This window comes from Danio rerio, chromosome 7, assembly GCF_052040795.2.
Source record: "Danio rerio strain M-AB ecotype USA chromosome 7, GRCz13ab, whole genome shotgun sequence".
In the NCBI taxonomy this organism is placed as follows: domain Eukaryota; kingdom Metazoa; phylum Chordata; class Actinopteri; order Cypriniformes; family Danionidae; genus Danio; species Danio rerio.
Window position 1 is genome coordinate 12,808,704 of NC_141027.1, and position 18,029 is coordinate 12,826,732.

The 18,029-nt window shown below is 38.7% G+C and overlaps 1 protein-coding gene across 1 annotated transcript; it reads left to right on the top strand.

Moving 5' to 3' along the window:
• Positions 1-14,328: 14,328 nt before the first annotated feature.
• Positions 14,329-15,506, top strand: gjd6 (gap junction protein delta 6). Its single transcript, NM_001103197.1, is given in 1 exon segment — positions 14,329-15,506. A coding segment is annotated over 1 exon segment (1,089 nt). The 5' UTR covers positions 14,329-14,345; the 3' UTR covers positions 15,435-15,506.
• Positions 15,507-18,029: the final 2,523 nt, after the last annotated feature.

Below are 18,029 nucleotides of genomic sequence, written 5' to 3' on the forward strand. Positions count from 1 at the left end.
CACCGCGGGCTGCTCCTCATTCAAGACTCCTTAATCCCGTTATAGTCGCCAATGGCTTTTCATTTTCCTGACGTTATGCTAATAGGGCTGAGTGAGGTCTGAGCTTTGACTGTAAGCGATTGCAGACATTATAACAACTAATAATAACAAACGTTGGTGGTGTTGTTGGAGGAGGTGTAGATAAACCTCCTGCGCTGACCGGGTCTAATTTTAACTACTAGAGTGGCTTGATCTCTTGCTAAATACTGTTTTATCCTGTTCGCTATCTAAAATGGTTCAGGGAGCGTTAATACATCCATGCTGTAAAACACGTGTGGCAACAGTGTAATCCGCCTACAGGCGAGTAGTAAACAGGGTATTAATAATAAATGTTTGATGCACTTAAGATTTAATTTGATCAATTCTTACATTACCTGGAAACAACTCTGTGATATTGATAGTGATCATATAGTGATAGCTACAAGTGCCATGTGGTTCAAATAGTTAAAACAATAACAGTTTTGGTGGTATCATCCCGGACGAGCCCCCAGTTATGGCATGGTCCCTATTTAAACAAGACTTGTGATCCTAAGACAAGGTAACATAAATGAACAATGGCCAAAGTGCTCTTCTACTCTAATCTTTTGTTGTCTAATTATATATATATATATATATATATATATATATATATATATATATATATATATATATATATATATATATATATATATATATATATCATGATTTTCAAATATAATGCATTGCTACATACATACATAAATGTTTTTTATTACCATTTGTTGAGCCTCCCCATACATTTTAACATCACACTTGCAGATATGACTCCATTGTGATAAATGAACTTGTGTTGTAAATTTAGAGAGTTAAGTCCATAACATAAAAGCTAAAGTAGCTACTACAGTGGCCGTTTATTAGCAGGATTTTGTACTGTAATTTACAACAGTGTTTCTAAACCACCGGGCCGGATCAGTTGGCATTGGCCCGCACATGAAATCATTAATTATTTCCATTTTATTTATCCTCTAAGTCATTTTTTATTTAAAATAATCTTTTATTTTGAAAAATGACCATATTCTCTCGCTTACATCTCGGTCACTTGAGCGCCCAAATTTCCTTTTTGAACAGGTCCTTTTTGAAAATACCGGTAAATTTGTTCTGGCTATTTTCCGGAAAGAGAAGTTGTAACATTACCGGCAATTTGCCGGAATGCTGTGCTGTGTGAATGCAGAAGGAAGATTGCCGGAAAAAGCGCATACACGTCTAGAACGTGCTGACGTGAGACGTCTTCTTTAGCCAATCACAACAGTCAGACGCATTCACGTCCGCGCGGTTTATGAGAATAAAAGCCTTTGAATATTTTTCCAGACACATTTAGCTGCTAGAAGTTAGTCAGATCACGTTTATATGTTCTTCTTAATGCCAACTGTGTAAATAATCATCGATGACATGCTTATGATAAGCCAATGTTTGTTTACCTTCAAGCTTTGCGTGTGCCTGTGAAACAGCCTGTGAGCGCCTGCACACGCACATATTATGAACATCTCGACATGCGAAAGTGATCCTGCGAAAGTTGTTCACAATATTGATCATCCACAGAGTTTGTAATTTGGTCAAATGTTTACAAATACAAGCGCAGCCGTTTAAAGCTAATTTGTGGTAAATGATGTCAGAATTTACCGGTATTTTTGGAATGCTCTTTTCCGGAAAATTTCCGTAACGCCCTCGCCTGTGTGAACAGCGCTTTTTTGAATATACCGGTAAAGTCGTTCCGGAAATTTTCCAGATATTTACCGGTGTCACTGTGTGAAAGGGGCTATTGTATAACAGTAGATTCTTCTGCAGACTATCAAAAAATATATTGCTTAAAGGGCTAATAATATTGACTTTAAAATATTTAAACCTGCTTTTAATTTAGCTAAAATAAAACAAATAAGCCTTCCTCCAGAAGAAAAAATATTAGAGGAAATATTGTTAAAATTCCTTGCTCTGGTAATCATAATTTGGGAAATATTTATTTTAAAAAATTCTCAGGAGCGCTAATAACTTTGACTTCAACCAATAATCGTTTTAAATAATCGTAATTACGATTATGACCAAAATAATCATGATTATGATTTTTCCCAAAATCGAGCAACCCTAGACTGTTTGCAAATCACGTCTTTTCTAGAGTTCAAAAATTTCGCTATTTCCAATGGAGGCGTGTTATTTCCAATGTTCAAGCGGCCTGACATGTTCGGGCCTTCCAGGCGCACCCAGTTGAGTGAATGTCGCGAGCACACCAAGAGCCACATGACAAAAACTAACTAATCGATCAGCTCGTATGAAATATACACATTTCGGTATACACTAATTATCTCACACAAACACAGAACGCCCAAACACTGCAGTGCTTTGTAATTTTTCACCATAACAAAAAAGTGACAGCAATGTTTTGTCATCCTTTGAAAAAATGGCTGATGGTTGCCTAGCAACCTACGAACAACCGCCCCGCCCTGTCCGCAGTACAATTGCGTTGACCAGTCAGTGGTGATAAAAAAATTGGGGATCACTGATTTACAATATCAACCCAGACAATAGGCTATTTTAAATGATGTCAATAAAAGTCACTTTTTCCAACATTTCAACATCATAAGTTTTTGGCGGAAAGAAATGAATCACAAAATACAGAAATCTGTTCATTTACGGATTATTTTCAGTGTATATTATGTTGTATAGAGTGTTTTAAAGTATTAAAATGTCAATAATTTTCACTTTGTTAAACTGCAGAGTTGTTGTTTTTTTATATTAAAAGTCAACAGAGCAGAAATAAAGGTCCCATAATGCTATTCATAACATAAACAGAAAACACCCGTGAATAAAAAAAATACAGAAAATGTTATTTATATGTTATTTTTTAAAGTGCTGGATGTGGATAAAGGTAATAATAATGTTAATAATGTTCAGTTTCTTCCACAAACAGACTTTATAAGTCGTGAGCGTACTTTAACATCATGAATCACGGGGATTGATTTGGACTTGCTTGCATTTGTTTACTTTTAGTTTCAAAAAAGGTGACCATTGCATCCTAACAATGCCGGAAAACGTCTTTAAAGGTCTCGTGAAGTGCTTTGAAATGTGCATTGTTAATCAACGTTTGATGTAATCTCAACTAAAACATGAAGAGAGGGTGGGACACAGTGTAGCTCCTCCCCCTTTAAAGAAACAGCCAATAGCGTTTCGGTTATCTGCCACTGAGAGTGGTTATGCTCAAGCGCATCAAAGCTGATGCGTCTTGAAGGGGGCGGGGCATGTGAGCATTTGATTGGTCGGAAGATTTGATGAGAAACTGAAGTGAGGTGATCTATTTAGGCCGAAGTGACAAACTGCAAGCTTTACATGTTTACACTAATTTTATATTTCATGAATGCTAATTTTGTCACTGTTTTGGTGCACACAAGCATATACTGTAGATATCCTAAAAACTAACATCTATAACATGTTATTTTAATTTCATGGGAGCTTTGAAGTCTGATTGAACTGGCGTTGTGCCGTAAAATGCACCGTTGCCAAATTATGCACCCCTTGCTGAATTCCCTACATGATTGTATAATCCCAACCACACCTCCGAATTCTAACCCTAATCCCAACCTTACCCTATTCTGGTGATCGAGGGGAGGCATAATCTGGAAGGGGTGCCCTTTTTTGGCAGCACACCGGAAGTTGCTGAGACTTTTATTTCAGTATGTGAATACGCTTCCAACTAATACAGAGCATTGAGTAGGTGGGTGGGGCTTTCGTTTTGTGCATCATTCCCAGAAATCGGTATCAAAAAATTACATTTACTTCTCTACATTTGGTGGCATTCCTCCATTACTGTCAAATAGTAATAAATATGATTCATATAGCTTGTTTGTGAATATGGCGAGGTGCCTTGCTGAAGAAGTTGTGTCACGAGAGATTACTATAGACCTTTTTCTTGGAACGCAAAATTACCCATTATGCTTTGCGTGTATGCGCAAGGAGAATGCGACGAACTTCCAGTCGACAGCTGATGCGTGTAAACAGTCACATTTGGACAGCTTTGAAACGATAGTTTTAATCTATTTTACCTGCTTTTATCCTGTTTGAACTAATACTGTTGTCCATCAGCACCATCTCCTGGACTGATCATTTAAAGAAATGCGATCTAATAGGAAGGAAAACACCTGCTGTGAGGCCCCCCATTTTCAGACGGCATCTTCTGCAGTTTAAATGAAGCCTTGTCATCGCTAAAGTCAACATTTTCTCTTTATTTCAAATACATAACCAGCCCAAACAAATGTAACTCACCAAAACACACACACGTAGCCTGTACTGTGCCACTGACACACTGATTTAATAACTGTGACAAAGTGAAAATATAGACTAGTGTCATTTCGAAATGACAGAAAAACACAAACCGTGGTAAAAACAACACACGAAATAAAACACAAACGGCTCGCGATTAGAATGAACAGCAAATCAGCCAGCAGAGTGTCAATAACAGACTTTTATCGCTCATTTTTGTAAATTGCACGACTTTCATACCTGTTAAGTTTCATGCCAGTACTCTGGTTTGCTCTCTCTCTCTCTGTGTGTGAGTGTGTGCGTGTGTTAAAGAGCCGCTGAGCTAACAGCTGACAGGCCGGGAACACACACACACTGTTATTTCTGACGGCAGACACGTGAACTAGGAGAACGTTTTTCTCGTATTTCTGACGCGCTTGAACCACATGTGACAGATTATAACGGCTTTAAAGACACATTTCTAAGTTGTGTGTCACAAAAACACTCTGTTATCCATTAAAAACGTTTTTGAAACCCATTTTCGGAGTGCAAATTACCAGTTGTACACGCTGTAAACAGAAGTTTTTTGCATTCTAACGGAAGACGCTGGTCGCTATGGCGCCCTCCATGCAGCAGCCATGAAAAAGGTCTATAGAGATTTTGGATACTCTACCCACCTCGGGCCCTTCCTTTGTAGCAAACTAACGGTAAGAGCGCAAGGTGAAAGTATTTTAACTTTTAGACGCAACGCTGCTCATCAGTGTCAGTTTCAAAGCAGTGGATCAATCAGAAGATATCGGAGGAGGAGTAAAGTTAGAGCAGAGTTGAAGAAAACTATTAACTTGCACAGATTAATTGTTCACCTAAAAAAAACAATGTGCGCTAGCAAAATAAACTTCAACGTCATACTGAATGAAAAAAAGTCACCTACCTACATCTTTAATGGCCTGAGGGTGAGTAAATTAACTATAAATATAGTTTTTTTGGAGGTGAACAGGCAGCAGGATACTCATATAGGTAGAAGGACTTTTAATTTTTAGTAACCCAGTTCAAGCACTTCCTGTGAACTACCGTAACAAAATCCATGCGTTTAACCTCTGTTTTCTTTAACAATTAATGATCTTCACTGCCTGATTGATTGATATATGATAGAAAGTGGTTCTCAGAATATACAGTAAGCATTGCAATTAATCCCATTGCTCCGCAGTGTGTCTTTAAAATATGAACATTCATTTAACCTCAATATTTTCAATGTAGTTTCTGCGCTGACTTGCTAGGGGGGCTTGCATTTAAACAGCTTAACACTTAAAAAGACTCAACAAATGCTGAAGTCTATTTAACTGACTATATTTTAATCGCATTAAATCATTGATGCTAAAACTGAAAATAGAGTGGAGGAACTATGACGTCAATTTGTATGCAAAAACCCGGAAGCGAGTTAGCATTTTAGCACTTCCGGTTCCCTCGTCCCAAAGTCAATGGGTTTTTTGAATGGGGTTTCAGTAAAATCGCTTAAATAAGGTCCGTGGCTAACACCAACTCAAGATACTTTCACGTTTTGTTCTACTAAATAAAACACAACAGTTACAGCACACTCTTCAACTTTTAAATCGATTATGCTTTTTTAAAAAGACGGTTGCTATCAAGTTGCTAAATGGGACTACAGGCGGCGTCGGGGACATTTATACGTCATTGAGCTGATCTGGTCTGGAGCGCAGCTCGCTTGTGTTGGGTGTTTGGATTTGTCTGTGATTTAGGTATTTTCATGAATATTATTTTATAGTTTGTTGTATTATTCTAATTGAGAATTCAGATTGTGTGTAGATAATTCCTTCACATGTAAAGGCTGTCGAGACAGACTAATTTGTTGATCATTTATTTTAATTAAACGTTATTATGAAGATACTGCTTTCCAGTGCAGCCTGTTTCTTTTCTGCTCTCAGTAATGCAAACGTGTGAATAATTGTGTAAAAATACATGCATGTTAACTGTCATTTTAACGTGATCAAGTGATTTCTCGCCTTTTTTCTTCATCTGAACACATTTAACTGCAGTATTTACACTCCTCCATAAAACGTATAGCAGATGTGACTGTATGGGCTGCTTTTCGCTGTACTTCGTGACAAAAAAGGAATATTAAATGTTGCTCTGTGTCCATGATGATGGAACTTGCTTCACGCCTCATTTTTCTCGTCTGTTAAGGTAAGCGGGCTGTGTGCACGCGAGCGATACACTTATTTAAATATGTCTCATTATAATACTATGTAGGCACATTTATACACATTTTTAAAACTTTTAGAACAACCGCAAAGCAAAACAGATGTATTTCCCACGTAAAAACGATCCAAAAGGCACAAAGGTCTATGTGTGTTTGCGTATTTATTAGTTTATAATATATAGCGTGGGTTATAATATAATAAACAGAGAGATTAACTCTTTGTCATGGACAATATTTCTAAAAAATAAGCTTGATAAGTCGTCTGTAGCAGGGTGGGGCGCTGTAGTCCGTTTATAGCCTAATGTTAGCTTTTCAAGTCTTGCGTTTGCATTTAAGATCAAAAAGTGCTCAAAGTTGTATTTTCGTGTGACAATTATCCGGCTGAACAAAACGTGTAAGTGTAATGAACCGTGTTTGAACACAGAGCTTACTATTCGCAATCTTCGAAAACCCTATGGGAAAATCCAATAGGGATTTTCACGAGGGAACCAGTTTTATGCTAGCAGCCGATTAGCCTACAAAGTGACGTCATAGTTCCTCCACTCTATTCACCTTATTCTCAGCTGTCGAGCTGTCAATCTTTTTGTCTCGCGACTTCCGGTCACATTCACTTCCATTCATTTTTTGACGTTAACAACTGCTCGTTACGCTGCTTGATGTTGCAATTTAATATTTTCTTATTATATTATGCTACTTGGTCTGTTTAGTCATGCAAACATTTGTTTGTTGAGCAAGTAGTTTGGCCATTTTCTGCCGTTTATTATTCCTAGTCATTTCTCCCATAGGCGACTGAATCGGAAGTTCTAAGACAATCGTGAAAACAGGCGCACTTCCGCATTTTAGAATAAGGTCAATATAGAGCAAAGAACAGGTGGTGGTGTCTTGGTCTAGTGGTTAGCATGCTGTGTTACTGCGCCGCTGACCTGAGTTCGATTCTCAGCAAGATATTTTTATTTTTTTTGCATTTTTAGTGTTAAGACAAATAATAGTGTTTGGGTTACTTATGTAGGGGTACATTTGTGTGTGTGTGTGTGTGTGATGCTGACGACCGTTACAAAGAACTGGATATCTATAAAGAATTAATGTTCTCATATTTATGAAAAACATTTGAAGTTCTAAAGCAGCTGTGTCCTTGAAAAAAAACGTGTTAGTGTCATTAGAAACTGAATTGGAAATAACGTTATTTTAATATAGTCAGTCGTTGATTGAGATGGGCCGGTCTAAGGCTTGAAACTCCAGAGCTAAAAAGGAGTCCCACTCCGGCCCTGAGCCTAATGTTAGCTTTTCAAGTCTTGCGTTTGCATTTAAGATCAAAAAGTGCTCAAAGTTGTATTTTCGTGTGACAATTATCCGGCTGAACAAAACGTGTAAGTGTAATGAACCGTGTTTGAACACAGAGCTTACTATTCGCAATCTTCGAAAAACCCTATGGGAAAATCCAATAGGGATTTTCACGAGGGAACCAGTTTTATGCTAGCAACCGATTAGCCTACAAAGTGACGTCATAGTTCCTCCACTCTATAGTCGCATTAACTGTTCACCGGAAGTTTGTCAGTATGCTGTGCATATACCCCATAAAGCACTAAACAGGATCTTTGAGCACGTGAGAACAGGCAAGAGAGGGTTAATTCATTCATTGTCACGACTCGCTCTCTTCGAGCTCAAATGAAAGTGCAGGAGGGGAAACTAAGTAGACGAGTAGAGACTTTCACTCTTATTTTGAGTCTCGCCCTATAAATCTGTCCCCTTTCTTTCCTTCCTCTGTCTGCTCGCCTTTCTTTCTGTCCCGTTGGCACTAATCCTGTCTGCTATTCATGGCCAAGCTGCTCGCGAGAATGGCCATCAATGCGGATTCCTTCATGAAGCGCGTGAAGGGGTGAATAATTCCTTTGACACCTCCGAGAGATCCAGACAGCGGGATTACCAGAGGAATAAACCCCGCTTCCTCTTTAAAGTGGCGGCGGGGTGCGGTGAAGTGTAACCAGCTGAGGACCAGGCGGACACGCGCTCGTTCGCGCGGGAATTGCACCTTTGATTGGAAACAAGTGTGCCGCAAGCCTACGTTTGAGTGAAGGTTTCGGCCGTTAGATCGCCCCCTGGGGGCTGGCTGCAGTACAAGTCATAAAGCCCGCCTCCTCCGTGTTAATGAAGGAGACTTGAGCCCAAATAAAAAAAAATATTACACTTGCAATAAAATGTCCCGAAAGATAGTTCTGGTCGATTAAGGCACTGGTTATTGTGCTGAAATAGGTGCAGATCTTCATTTTTGTAAACAGTTTGTTTTTAGCAGTAATTTAATGCTGGGCGTGTCATCGTGATACACAGCTGTGATTGACAGTTTCTCAAAGCGCGGCGTCTGAGCTTCGGCAGGAAACTGAAGTAGACTGAAATGTTATTATTCGATTTCTGTGTTATTTTACCATGACAAAATGAGTTCAGCAGTAAACTATAGTTTCTGACATACATGATCCTGGTGGAACACTGTTTATTCGCTAAGTTCAGGGCTTTTTTCGGGCTTTATTAGTTTGCTGATACACGCCTAGCCACCCAGATAGCAAAACACAGTTCCGGCTAGATTCTCGCCTGCCGGAGACTTATCTCTTAGAGCTCAGACTGACTAATGTTACCTCTGCTGGACCTACTCCGGATGCCTGGACTCACTGCCCGATTCCAGTCCGAGTCAATCGAGCCTGATGCGGCGGCCGAGCGAGCAGGCGCTGCCGCATGCGAGCCGGAATCACCCCGCGACGCCGCGAGTAAGTTATGCGCTGCGGCCTGGAGCTGGCGCGATTGAATATATAAAACCCTCATATTTGTTAACGTTATTACATCCATTTGTGTTGATATGACAGCAAACGCATGCTGAGAAGTTTGGGGGGCGTAGTTGATTTTACATAAAGCGTTTGATTGGAAGCTCGACTCTGCTCATTTTCGCGGCTCCTCCTCTGGCTCCATCAGACAATCCTTCTGCGCATGTCTGGCTCCAATTTCAGCAGTCTTTTGCGACAGTTTGTGCCCGTCAAGCAGGCGTTTTGCCCTCAAGGCGTTCAATGGGAAAAAGGGCTGTCGCGTCGTCCATATTTTTTACAGTCATTGATTGGAAACTGATGGATGTCAATAAGGTGTTCAAAACGTGATGCATGTTACAAGCTAGAGACAGTTTTGGTGTTAAAATATTTCAAACAACGAAATATTAGTTGAACTTGACTGAAGGCAAGCTTAATAATAATCAGGCTCGTAGCAGCAAGGTTTTATTTTCATTTAGGCTACTATTTAATTATGAGATTTAAATTAGCATTTTAGTGACATTAAGCAATAGTTAAGCTGAAATAGACTGTCGGATGGTCATCATAACCAAAAATAGTAGCTACATTTGAAAACTCGTGGATAACTACAATAGCCAATATAGTATTCAAATGAATTTTAATATGCGCCGCTTTGGGTGCTTCACACCTTTTCATTACTCATTTATTTTGTTTCAAGAATAAGGTCAAAAATTCAGAATCAAAGTTACTTGTAAAATATTTTCTCTATTTAAAAACAATACAGTAGCGAAATATGACGTCACTTACATCAGATTGTATGATTTCTTGCACAGCTGGATGTTGGACTCATGATAAATAATTGTGTGCATTGTCCAAAACTGATCAGCTCAACAGCTAAAAGATGATTCCACTTGGTCTTAAAGCGTTTGTCAATGGGTTATTTTTACCATCTATGATGGCATTAAAAGGACCCATGTATGGAACAGATTCTGGACCTTTTTCAGTGAGACCCACAGTCTTTCGAACCAACCGAACCAGAAACACCCCCCACCCCACCCGATCAGGCCTTGATTTTTAGTCATTTAATTAAGACAGTAAATCAGTAACACTTTACAATAACAGTACATGAATAATGATCTATTAATATATAAAATAAACATTAGTTTATTATGAATTAATGATGAGTTAAGGTATGCACTAATCATGAATTAACTTTAACTACAACATGAGTCACATGAGTTCATGTGTAAACGATGACTACCTTAATTACTTGTTAGTACATGATTGTTTGCTAGTTAATGTATTAGTTACCACATTAGCTTATGCTTAATTTAACCATGATGAACTCATATATGTAAATGTATAATTATGTTGTGACTTTACTTGGAGGGGCACATCATCACTAACCCATTCTTAACAACTCAAGATTTCCTTATGCACGTCCAACTAGTGAGTTTACACTGAATAACAACAGAAAAGTGTTCCGTCAACATCAACATGAACAGGAGTTCATGAGTAGTCAAGGATCAGTTAATAGTGATGTGCCCCTCCAAGTAAAGTCATGACATAACTATACATTAAAAGCTCATGAGTTCATGTTGGTTACATTTAGCTTAAACGTAAACGTTAATTAATACATTAATTAACAACATGCACTAACAAGTAATTAAGGTAGTCGTTATTTACATATGAACTCATGTGACTCATGTTGTAGTTAAAGTTAATTCATGATTAGTGCATATCTTAACTCATCATTAATTCATAATAAAGTAATGATTAGTTTACATATTAATAGATCATTATTCATGTACTGTTATTGTAAAGTGTTACCGTAAGATCTGACTTTACTGATTTAAAAGACTTGTCAATTAACAGAAATAATGTACAGTGTAGAATATAAAGTCATGGTGCAATTGGAAAAAGAATGAATATTGTGTATGAATCCCATGAGATTGGAGGACTGCATTCATACATCTCTGCAATGACTCAAATCACTTATTAATAAAGTCATCAGGAATGCCAAAGTAAGCGTTCTTGTAAGACTCCCAGAGTTCATCAAGATTCTTTAGATTCATCTTCAATGCCTCCTCCATCTTACCCCAGACATGCTCAATAATGTTCATGTCTGGTGATTAGGCTGGCCAATCCTGGAGCACTATTAAAAATGTCTTGATACCTCAGTCTGCTGATGTTGCCATCCACTCTGCAGATCTCTCGCACACCCCCACACTGAATGTAACCCCACCATGATTTTTTTCTTCACCGAACTTGGCTTATTTCTGCGAGAGTCTTGGGTCCATGCGGGTTCCAGGTCTTCTGCAGTATTTGTGATAATTGGGATGCAGTTTATCAGACAAATCGACCTTCTGCCCCTTTTCCAAATGATCAACTAGAAGTTATTATTTGTTGCTCTTACAACTGGGATCAATGACAAGACTTTTGTCAGGTAGTGTAAACTGTACCGATAAGTAAAATGGTGCTGTAAATGTAAGTACAGTAAGTTTTGCTGTAATTGATTTACAGTAAGTTAGTGGTGAACTGCTGCCCAGAAAGTAACTGTAGATTTTATAGGAAAGTGTTAACAGTGTCCATATATTTGTCATTCACATTTAGCACAGTGTTAAAAAACAAAAAAATAAAAACGTATATTCACTGTTTTCTATTTATGTGGCTATTTAAAGCTTTCCAATTCATTTATATTGCCATCTAGTGAGTTGTCTTATCCTCTTTATAAGCTTCGAAGTGGAATCAGTCTCTAAAGCACAATGTTTACTGCATTTTTTTATAGTGTCCACTTAAGTCAGACTTTTTAAGGTCTCATCTAATCTCCAGGAGCCCATGAAAGGAGATACCAAGATAACTGCTATCACATCTACTTTAGTTTAACATTCAAAATAGCTGCTATCACTTTTGTCAACAATTAGTACAGGAACATTTTACTGCCACTGTTGCTTTAAATAGATAGTTCACCCCCAAAAACAAAAAAATATATATCATTTATTAATTTTAAACCTAGATAATTTGAAGAATATTCAAAGGTATTTTGATATTTTGAAGAATGCACTCATTAACTTCTATGGGAAGACAATTACTATGGAAGTGAATTGGTGCCAGTAACCAGCATTCTTCAATTATCTTTCGTAGTGTTCAACAGAAAAAATGAAACTCGAATTGGTTTTGAAAAAGTTAAGGGCGATTCATAATTTAAGATATTGCAGAATACTTTACCTATATTACTAATCCAAATATTACTAATCCAAATTTACCTTTTTATATACACTTAACGGCCACTTTATTAGGTACACGTGCAACTGCTCATTAATGCAAATTTCTAATCAGCCAATCACATGGCAGCAACTCAGTGCATTTAGGCATGTAGACGTGGTCAAGACAATCTGCTACAGTTCAAAGCGAGCATCAGAATGGAAAAAAAGGTGATTTAAGTGACTTAGAACATGGCATGATTGTTTGTGCCAGAAGAGCTGGTCTAGGTATTTCAGAAACTGCTGATCTACTGGGATTTTCACACACAACCATCCCTAGAGTCTACAGAGAATGGTCTGAAAAGGAGAAAATTTCCAGTGAGCGGCAGTTCTGTGGGTGCAAATGCCTTGTGGATGCCAGAGGTCAGAGGAGAATGGCCAGACTGGTTAGAACTGATAGAAAGGCAACAGAAACTGAAATAACCACTCATTACAACTGAGGTATGCAGAAGAGCATCTCTGAATGCACAACACGTCCAACCTTAAGGCGGATGAGCTACAGAAGCAGAAGACCACACCGGGTGGCAGTTCTGTCAGCTAAGAACAGGAAACTGAGGCTACAATTCACACAGGCTCACCAAAATTGGACAATAGAAGATTGGAAAAACGTTGCCTGGTCTGAAGAGTCTTGATTTCTGCTGCAACATTCGGATGGTAGGGTCAGAATTTCCCGTCAACAACATGAAAGCATGAATTCATCCGGCCTTGTATCAATGGTTTAGGCTGGTGGTGGTGGTGTAATGGTGTGGGAGATATTTTCTTGGCACACTTTGGGCCCATTAGTACTAATTGAGCATCGTGTCAACACCACAGCCTACCTGAGTGTTGCTGCTGACCATGTCCATCCCTTTATGACCACAGTGTACTCATCTTATGATGGCTATTTCCAGCAGGATAACACACCATGTCATAAAGCATGAATCATCTCAGACTGGTTTCTTGAACATGACAATGAGTTCACTGTTCTCAAATAGCCTCCACAGTCACCAGATCTCAATCCAATAAAGCGCCTTTGGGATGTGGTGGAAGGGGAGATTCGCATTAAGGAAGTGCAGCCGACAAATCTGCAGGAACTGTGTGATGCCATCATGTCAATATGCGCCAAAATCTCTGAGGAATATTTCCAGTACCTTGTTGAATCACGAAAGATTAAGGCAGTTCTAAAGGCAAAATGGGTCCAACCTGGTACTAGTGTACCTAATAAAGTGGCCGGAGAGTGTATATTTACAGTGGGAAACTTACAAAATGATCTTTAAGTAATATTGCATTGATTTTTGGCATAAAAGAATTATCTATAATTTTGAGCCATGCAATGTGTTTTTGGCTATTTCCAAAAATATAAGTGTGGTTTACATATAGTTAAATAGGACATTCACAAAATATCTTAACGTAACTCGATCTTTAATGTTGTAATGATTATTGGCATAAAAGACAAATCAACCCATTTTGACCAAATTGGCAAAAATAAACCTGTGGTTTGGTCACTTAGGACCACATATATCCATTTAGCAGACTTTTGCCAACAAGAAACATAAACAATCTGTCATAAGAGCCAACAATGCTCACCTGACACGATGCCAAATTTAAAGTACACGACAGATCATGGACTCATCCGCTATCTGTGGCATATTTTTAAAAGCGTGGCCTCCAGAAGCAACCCATCCTATCAATCTGAAAAGAGCGTAATCTGCCGACGCTATCAGCTCCTGCTTTCTAAATGCACTCGACAGACGAGCGACGGCACCACGTGACCGGTGTGAAGTGGCCGCGGCGAGGCCTTATCTCTAAAGGAGAAAGGCATGGCTGGGAGCAGTGATGGCACCTTCGCTCTCCGGCCAGAGCTGTAACATGAAAACGGCCGTCCTCGCTGGCAGCAGAGCTAAAGTGGAGCTATTTCAGGTGCTGTACTTCAATCGGCCGGCGCGCAGAGACATGACAGAATGGACGCTGCTGAAGCGGCTGCTGGACGCCGTGCACCAGCACTCCACCATGATCGGACGCCTCTGGCTCACAATAATGGTGATTTTCAGATTGCTGATCGTCGCAGTGGCGACCGAAGACGTCTACACTGACGAGCAGGAGATGTTCGTGTGCAATACTCTCCAACCGGGATGTCCGAACGTCTGCTATGATGCATTCGCGCCAATATCGCAACCACGTTTTTGGGTCTTCCAGATCATCACGGTCTCCACGCCGTCGCTTTGTTTTATTATCTACACCTGGCACAACTTATCCAAACAACCCGAAGGTGAGCAGATAAAGGAAGCGCTTGAGAGGAGCTGCGACTCGGAGAGTTGCTCCATTAAATCGCATAAACACATAAATCCAAGCCTTGAAGGAGTCACCAACCAGAAACCATCGCAAGCATCGAAAATGTCTTCGGGAGTCCTTTCGAAGTACTACATCTTCCACGTTTGCTTTCGTACCATCCTGGAAGTGGCCTTCGTAGTGGCTCAGTGGCTGCTTTTCGGCTTCCGCGTCCCAACTCATTTCGTTTGCACGTCTTCCCCTTGCATGCAAAGCGTCGACTGCTACGTTTCTCGTCCCACGGAGAAAACCGTTTTTCTGATCTTTATGTTCTGCGTTGGAGTTTTCTGCATCTTCTTGAACTTCTTAGAGCTCAATCATTTGGCTTGGAAGATGATCAAGAGGTCTGTGCTGGTCAAGGACGGATCCTGGAATGGATACGGCGCTATAAACCAAGACTCGCAGTCGATCGCTTCTTTGACGTTTCGAGATGTTACCAGCACTACATCGCTACCGACTCTTGATCTAGTTGTGGATCACCAACCTGACTGGATATGCGCTGCAAACTGCTCGACAAAGAAGGACAATAGAGGAACACAGAGTAAACCCAAGACAAACAGAAAAGCAAATCAGAGGAGCACTGAGGTTTGGATATAAAAGTCAATCCCGGACAATTTCCAGAGTCTTAAATTTGATGTTCACCCAATAAAAACGAACGTTTATTCATAATTCGTTGTGTTTCTTCTTTTTGTTGAACACAAAAGAAGATGTTTTGAAGGAAGATTGTTGACTACGCTGAAAAAAAAATGATTCAATGGATTTACTCGTTTATTTTAAGGTAAGTGGTTGCAAACAGTTTATATGGGCTTATAAGTTTGCATATAAAAGTTAACTACAGACAATTAAAGTTTTAAATTGGATGCTAGTACATGAAAAGAGTGTAACTCAATAAAAATGAATGTTTACTCACCATTTATGGAGTTTCTTTCTATTGTTGAACACAACAGAAGATATCCAGAAGCAAGATGGGTAGCCACTGACATCCATTGGATTAATAAAAATACTCTGTAGGTAAATAACCATGTTACCATCCAACTACTTTAATGCACATTTTGGACTACAGCATATAAAAGCTTAAATAAAAAGTAGATATGTGCATAAAAGTAGAAAATTTACATACAAACCAGTATTGTATGATAAACTTCTCATCAGATAAGACAAAATGTGCATGAATTATGATGGAAAGTAAATCGCTTCTTTAATGTTAAGAGATGTCACCGGCACTACATCACTACCGTCTCTTGATCTAGTTGTGGATCACCAACCGGACTGGATGTGCACTGCGAATTACCCAACAAAGAAGGACAATAGGGGAACACACACTCTCAGAAATAAAGGTACAAGAGCTGTCACTGGGATGATACCTTTTTAAAAGGTACATATTTGTACTTAAAGAGTATATGTTAAACCTCAAAAGTATATATTAGTACATAGAAATGTCAAGAGGTACACTTTTGTACTTTTTAGGTACTAATATGTACCCTTGAGGTATTAATAAAGACCCTTAAAGTACAAATATTCACCTTACAAAAGGTACCATCCTAGTGACATCTCTTGTACAGTCGCTCAAGAGTCAACCAAAGACAAACAGAGAATCTAAACAGAAGAGCACTGAGGTTTAAATATAAGAGTCAATCACGGACAATTTCCAGTCTTAAATTTGTTTACTCATCATTCGTTGAGTTTCTTCTTTTTGTTGAACACCAAAGAATATATTTGGAAGAATGTTAGTAACTGATAGCGATTGACATCCATAATGGGAATAATAAAAATACAATGAGAGTTAATAAACATCCATCCACCTGTTTTTATCCACATTTTGGACTATACCATAAAAAATGCTTCATGGAAATGTACAAATCTGCACAAAATGAGCATTAAAAATCAGTGTAGTAGGATAAACATGTTGTTAAATAAGACAAAATGTGCATGAATTATGATAGAACGTCAATCACTTCTTTGACTTTAAGAAATCAGCAATACATCTAAGTTTTAAAGAGTCTAAAATTTGATGCTAGGTAGTTTCTTTAAACTGTTGAACACAAAATAATTTGAAGAATGATAGTAACTGGCAGCCATTGACATCCATAGTACAGTAGGAATAAAAAAATACTATGGGAGTAAATAACCATGTTTCCATACACTTATTTTAATCCAAATTTTGGACTACAGCATTAAAAAAGCTTAACGCAAATGTAAGTATGTGCATAAATTTAGTAAATTTGCATAAAACCAGTGTAGTAGGATAACAAATCAGACAAAATGTTCATGAATTACGATGGACAGTCGATCGCTTCTTTGAAGTTTCGAGATGTCACCAGCACTACATCGCTACCGACTCTTGATCTAATTGTGGATCACCAACCGGACTGGATGTGCACTGCAAATTACCCAACAAAGAAGGACAATAGAGGAACACAGAGTAAACCGAAGACAAATAGAAAAGCAAAACAGAGGAGCACTGAAGTTTGGATATAAAAGTCAATCCAGGACAATTTCCAGAGTCGTAAATTTGATGTTCACCTTATAAAAATGAACGTTTACTCATTATTTCTTAAGTTTCTTCTTTTTGTTGAATGTTAAAAAGATCTTTTGAAAGATGAGAGTTGACTGCACTGAAAAATAAAAAGATAATCCAATGGATTTACGATTTTTGTTAAGATAAGTGGTTGCAAACAGTTTATGGGCTGATATAAAAGTCAATTACAGACAATTTCGAGAATCTTAAATTTGATGTTATTTAGTGAGCAGATTGTTCAGCCAATTAAAATGACTCTATAGGTCATATCCAGTCTGGCATCTCTAAACTTCAAAGTAGCGATTGACTTTCCATCGTGATTCATGCACATTTTCTCTTATTTGGTAAAATGTTTATCCTACTATATTGAGAGGGTGATCGCTGCAGAGCCATTTGAGCAGAGCTGAGCTCCAGCGAGGGGGAGCATGAGCTCTGGCTCCTCCTCCTGTAAGCTGTTTTAATGCGTACACCAACCCCACCCCTAACCCTACCTCCAGTGACATCACTCGTAGAAGAAGTGCAAAAAAGGTGGAGCTCAAGCTCAAGCTCAAGCTCCCCCTCGCTGGAGCTCAGCTCGCCCAAATGGCTCTGCAGCGAGCACCACTTGACTACACTGGTTTTTATGCAGATTTACAAAATTTCTGCACATTCTGACATAATTTTTTTATGCTGTA